The sequence below is a fragment of the Leptonychotes weddellii genome, unplaced genomic scaffold (assembly GCF_054177405.1).
Source record: "Leptonychotes weddellii isolate Sample4059 unplaced genomic scaffold, ASM5417740v2 HiC_scaffold_13129, whole genome shotgun sequence".
In the NCBI taxonomy this organism is placed as follows: Eukaryota; Metazoa; Chordata; class Mammalia; order Carnivora; family Phocidae; genus Leptonychotes; species Leptonychotes weddellii.
The window spans coordinates 1-5,853 of NW_027710716.1; the positions used below are offsets into that span (position 1 = coordinate 1).

General features: G+C 37.4%; 1 protein-coding gene across 1 annotated transcript; it reads right to left on the bottom strand.

Moving 5' to 3' along the window:
• Positions 1-165: 165 nt before the first annotated feature.
• On the bottom strand, positions 166-5,266 carry LOC145718271 (dynein axonemal heavy chain 12-like). Its single transcript, XM_081809744.1, has 3 exons — positions 4,611-5,266; positions 1,270-1,569; positions 166-519 (listed from the first exon to the last, which is right to left on the bottom strand). Exons 1-3 carry the CDS (start codon positions 4,806-4,808, stop codon positions 286-288), a joined length of 732 nt encoding a protein of 243 aa, XP_081665870.1. The 5' UTR covers positions 4,809-5,266; the 3' UTR covers positions 166-285.
• Positions 5,267-5,853: the final 587 nt, after the last annotated feature.

A 5,853-nucleotide genomic window follows, 5' to 3' on the forward strand; every position in this document is an offset into this window, starting at 1 on the left:
AAACTCATTTTTTGTGACTCTCACGAACAATAGGGAATAAACTTGAAGAATACATGCAAAGTAAGACTGTGCATATATGTTTTGGAATGCACATGTGTAGTAAAGTCCAAAGAAGCACATGAGTTTCTTTTTACTCCCAAGGGTATGATGGGGATGCAGTCAGAGAGGGTTGGCTACACAAGGGACTTCAAATAAATTGCTAATATTTTATATCTTAAGCTGGGTGATCAGTATAGGGTTATTCACCATATTTTTCTTTATACCTTTTGCCACATTTTAAATATTTCACAGAAAAATTTTACAAATAACAATTTCCACCATCAATACCAAATGTAGGTACCTAAAAATGACAAGATTCATTCTTGTTTTGTGAGTTTGATTATACTCATCTAAGCATTGGTCCACAATGTCACTAAAATGATGAATATTTGGAATTTCAACATAAACTCTGTCGTCTCCTTCAAGGTCGGGATTCATATAATCACCAAACATGAGATTTCTCAAGTTCTCTTCAGTTATCTATAGAATGGAAATCAAAAAGTTACAAAATTTACAGTTTATAAAATAAATTTAAGAAAATGTTATATAAAATTTTGTTTTGTCCATGTTATGGGATGATTATCAACTAATTCTTTTAAACATTAAGATAGTAAATAATATGCTTGTAAAATTAATACCTGAAATTATATTATATCCTCCAAAAATAAAAAGAACAGAAATTTTTCTGTCATATGAATTTTTCCCCCCAGAACCTGGAAAAGTCATTCTGAGTGAGTAACTACTAAGGGATGGTCACCATGTTAAGCACTTTTCATTCATTATACCATTTAATCCCTATCATATAAGGTTTTATTCTCTTTTTTAAAAGATTTTATTTATTTATTTGAGAGAGAGAGAGAGAGCAAGGGCAAGGGCAACCAGGGTTGGGGGGCAGAGGGAGAGAGACAAGCAAACTCTGTACTGAGCATGGAGCGCGACATAGGGCTCAATCTCACAGCCAGAGATCATGATCTGAGCCAAAATCAAGAGAGGGTTGCTCAACTGACTGAGCCACCCAGGCGCCCCAAGGTTTTATTCTTTAAATAACTTCTCCGTTACCTACATAATTCCTCTGAAGACAAATCTTCTCAAAATAAATACTTATCAATGAGGAAAGTTTAAAAAAATATGACTGTTAAGATGCAAGAGTATTTTTTAAAGATAAGTTGATTGTAACAATCCATGCTATTGTACAATTTTAATTTGTTTAGAATCACTAAATATACTCACTGGTGTGTTCTCCTTCCTCAAATGTGAAAAGATACCATCAAAAGATTCTTTAAAATGGTCCCTTATCACAGCTTTGATTAAATTGAACAGCCAGTATCGATCATTATCATTAATGAGCCTGTCATAAAAAACACGGAGAACCTCATGGACGAACAGGCGGATCATGGTGTGCTTGCTCTCCACGGCATCTTTCTCAATGAGTAAGCAGCCCTGGATGACACGTGAAAAATCCCGCAAGTTGAAGGTGTAATGAGATTTCGTGGGAGTGGGCAAAAGATTTTCCATGGATTGTTTATATATCTGAATATGAAAAAAGCAACAAAGCAAAAATAAAATTATTATAATAAGCAAAGTCATGTAACAAATAGTATATTCTATAAAATATTTAGGGGCGCCTGGGTGGCTCAGTTGTTGGGCGTCTGCCTTTGGCTTGGGTCATGATCCCAGGGTTCTGGGGTCGAACCCCACGTTGCACTCCCTGCTCTGCAGGAGGCCTGCTTCTCCCTCTCCCACTCCCCCTGCTTGTGTTCCCTCTCTCGCTGTGTCTCTCTCTGTCAAATAAATAAATGAAATCTTAAAAAAAAATCTTAAAAAGAATTAAAAAATTAAAAAATAGTCACCAATTTTTAAAAAAATAAAATAAAATATTTATCTTATCAGATTATATTGGTTTGGAAAATTGTACAGTACCAAGTCTAGCATGACATTTAGCTTTTTATTTTGGTTTATCACAGGCATTTTGAAGTTGAGGGAACTTAAAATTATCAGATTCCTTCCAAACCCAAGGACAATGTTTTTATCTCCCAGTTATTACAGTTGTTCCATTTAAAGTTGAATGACCCGGGATTAAATAATTAGCAAAAACTTTAGCGGAAAGTGAAACCAAGATAACTCATTCTGAAGCATGCCAAATGAAGGGATGGATGAAACAATTTCCTTTTGACTACCCTTGACTTCAAAACAAATCAATGGATTCTCTTCCTTCCCTTTGCTCCTATTTTCTCTCTGCCTCTTCTTCAGCTCTTTTTTTTATTCTTTTTTTTCTTTTATCGGTATCCCAGGCATGTATGCCTGCTAAAGCCTCTTTTATTTTTTTTGTACCAGAATCATTTGTAGTAAATTACCTTTCGTGTGCACAAAACCACTGGATTAGTGTATCAGTATGGAATCACTAATGGAAAACTATGACCAAAAGCACACGCTATATATAAATGAGAAATTCCTACCCAGGTTAATAAAAGCTATGCTTACAATTTGGTTAAAAAAATTATAGTCAAAACAGGTTGTGTGGGAGAAGTTACACTGGCCAGCTGCCTTGGTATCATGTACACACAAGCAAATAATGGCAATTCAGTCTGGTTACCACACCCACAGGGAAGCGTGGTAAGCAGAACCTAGCCACCACACGCCAAAACACAGTACAATAACATGGCATTTACCTTAACAAGCAAGGAGGAATAATCAGGGAGGAAGGGCAAATGGGTCCTGACTCTGGGAGACAGTGGCTAAGGACATTTTACACTTGTTTGTAAGTTTCTTATAATGGATCTGGAAAATGTGAAAGGGCCAGCAGTCTTTCGAAATCCAAGGTTCAAAATACTATTGCACCACATTTTCAAATAGCCCACAAGCTCTGCCAACAGTTAAATGTGAAATTTTGTGTCACAATAGAGATAGAGAAGAACCTTGGGTCCTTTATATTTGAACATATGCATGGCTCGACAAATCTAAAGCAGTGCTTTCTGAAAACTTTTTTTTTTTAAAGATTTTATTTATTTGACAGAGAGAGACACAGCGAGAGAGGGAACACAAGCAGGGGAAATGGGAGAGGGAGAAGCAGGCTTCCCGCCGAGTAGGGAGCGTGATGCGGGGCTTGATCCCAGGACCCTGGGATCATGACCTGAGCTGAAGGCAGACGCTCAACGACTGAGCCACCCAGGTGCCCGTGAAAACTTTTTTTTTTTTTATTAGCTGTTTTACTTGTGTTATTTTGAATACTGCCACACAAGAACTAAAAATCTCTGTCATTTCTTAAAGAGTTTAAACAATTGGCTATAATACAGAAATAAAGTATGATTTTACTATATGCTGAACTTACCAAATAAAGTTTAATATTTTCTTTAAGGACAGTAAATGAAATCTTTTATAATATAGCCCCCCCTCCACAAAAAAAAAAACAAATGAAATTATTTTTTATTTATCTGTGTTCTATGATTCATCCCCCCTCCTAGCTTCCACATGGTAGGTCTAAAATGCTTCAAAGCAGGAGATGCCCAAAATACATAAATCATATTTTATAAATAGAAGCACTTTTCTGGTATCGGAATAAGTACTATAATTTCAATGTACTATCACTTTGCTCATAGTTTCTCTATTTTAACAGCACAGATTTTCCACCAGAACAAGGCGGACACTTTAGATAGATATAGTGTGCTCTTGGAAACCAATGGGATGATTCTAGGGAGTTTTGTACTTCTCATTGCACTTATGCCACAGTGAACCCACTTTATCAAGGGCTCCAGAAAAGCTTAATTCAGTAATATCATCACTCACTTACCTTACATACAGTTTCTCCTTTTATCATTAGTGATGAGGTTGGCTCTGGCCTCCCGAGCAATGGCAGATAACACACACTGAATAAGGCAAAGCCGTTGGGCCATCTTGTGTTCTGTTCCCACCCCTGTGTTTCCTTCTTACTATATTTTCACTGCTATTCCTAAGATATGTGGTATGGCTAAAAAAAGTATTCATTCATAAGCTGCAGAGGTTTCCCTCTTTATTTTTTTTAATATTTGTTTATTTATTTATTTTTAAAGTAGGCTCCACACCCAGTGTGGGGCTCAAGCTCTCATGACCCCAAGATCAAGAGTTGCATGCTCTACCAACTGAGCCAGCCAGACGCCCCTTTCTCTGTCTTTTAAAAGACAAACATGAAGAATGGAAGGGAAGAGAGAGAAAATTAATAAACAACAGGGTAGAAACCTAACAATTAGGGAAACCCTCGTAATGTGGCAGATACTGATTCTAAATGATTTCCTTGGAACAGCCTTGTGAAATAGGTGCTATCTTTCATTTTAGTGATTAAAAAACTGAGTTTATGGAAGGTCAAATTACTTGCTCTAGGCCACATAGCTTGGAAATAGCAGTCAAGGCTCAAACCGAGTTAGATTCCCTGATTTCAAAGCCCATGATCTTCTGTTCTCAAGCCTTCTTAATAGCTTCTCTGACACTGAAGATCAAAGTAGATGGCTAAGGGAAAAAAATGTTTAAAAAAAAAAAAAAAGAACCAAACTAGGAAAATATGTAATACTAAAACATTTTGTATCGCAGTATTCACTCACCTCCATTGTCCCACTGACAATCTGGTTCCCAATTGAAAAGTACTCTGGAGGAAATTCCCAAGTCCTCAGGTAGAATGCTACAATTGATGAGAAGATTCGGACCATAGTTTCATCACTGAAAGTATTAATAGAGCAGATGTTGAAATGTCGAATAAACCGGGGAGTGACTGGATTTCTTCCACCACCTGGAGGACCCATGGCAGCGATCAGCTGGATGTCAACCAGTGTGATTTTACTTGTGTCCTTAAGATCATACCTTGAAAGCACATAAAAATTCCAAAGCAATCAGTTAAAAGCCAATAAGATGGAATGAAATGTAGAATGCCTAGAAACTTAATCTGATTTTAGCTTCTCTAAAAGGACGAATCCTAAAAAAATGGTTGGAGTAGGAAAATTAAAAATAAATTTTATTTTTTAAATTGAGGTATAATTGACAACATTAGTTTTGGGTGTATAACATAATGACTCAGTATTTGTATATACTGTAAAATGATCACCACAGCAAGTCCAGTTAACATCTGTCACCATACATAGTGACAATTTTTCTTGTGATGAGAACTCTCAAAATTCAATCTCTTAGCTGTTTTTGAATATGCAATACAGTATTAACTGTAATCACCATGCTGTACATTACATCCCTATGACTTATTCATTTTACAACTGGAAATTTGTAATTTTGACCCCCCCTCACCTATTTCACCCACCCCCCACCCAGCCCCTGAGCCTCAGGCAATCACCAGTCTCTGGACAAAACATTTTTGGTTTTGGGGGTGGGGGGGTTTGTAGGGGGAAGGGAAGAGGAAGGAGAGAGAGAGAGAATCTTAAGCAGGCTCCACACCCTGATGTGGGGCTCAATCTCACAACCTGGAGATCATGACCTGACCTGAAATCAAGAGTCAGACATTGAACTGCCTGAGCCACCCAGGTGCCCCTGGACAGAACTTTTTTTTTCTTTTTAAGATTTTATTTATTTATTTATTTATTTATTTATTTATTTATTTATTTGTCAGAGAGAAAGACAGAGAGAGAGCACAAGCAGGGGAATGGGCAGAAGGAGAAGCAGGCTCCTCGCTGAGCAAGGAGCCCGATGTGGGACTTGATCCCAGGACCCTGGGATTATGACCCAAGCTGAAGGCAGACACTTAACTGACTGAGCCACCCAGGCGCCCCTGGACAGAATGTTTTTTAAAGCAGCACTCTATTTCTCCTTCTAGTGACACTGATTATGTTGTCCAAATTCTGG

What these genes read in the sequence shown, in the direction of transcription:
- LOC145718271 (XM_081809744.1), bottom strand. Translation starts at nt 4,808, where the DNA reads ATGGGTCCTCCAGGTGGTGGAAGAAATCCAGTCACTCCCCGGTTTATT. An exon ending in TTGTCAGTGGGACAATGGAG is followed by an intron (nt 1,570 to 4,610) that starts GTGAGTGAATAC and finishes TTTCATATTCAG; the next exon opens with ATATATAAACAATCCATGGA. An exon ending in TGAGGAAGGAGAACACACCA is followed by an intron (nt 520 to 1,269) that starts GTGAGTATATTT and finishes TCCATTCTATAG; the next exon opens with ATAACTGAAGAGAACTTGAG.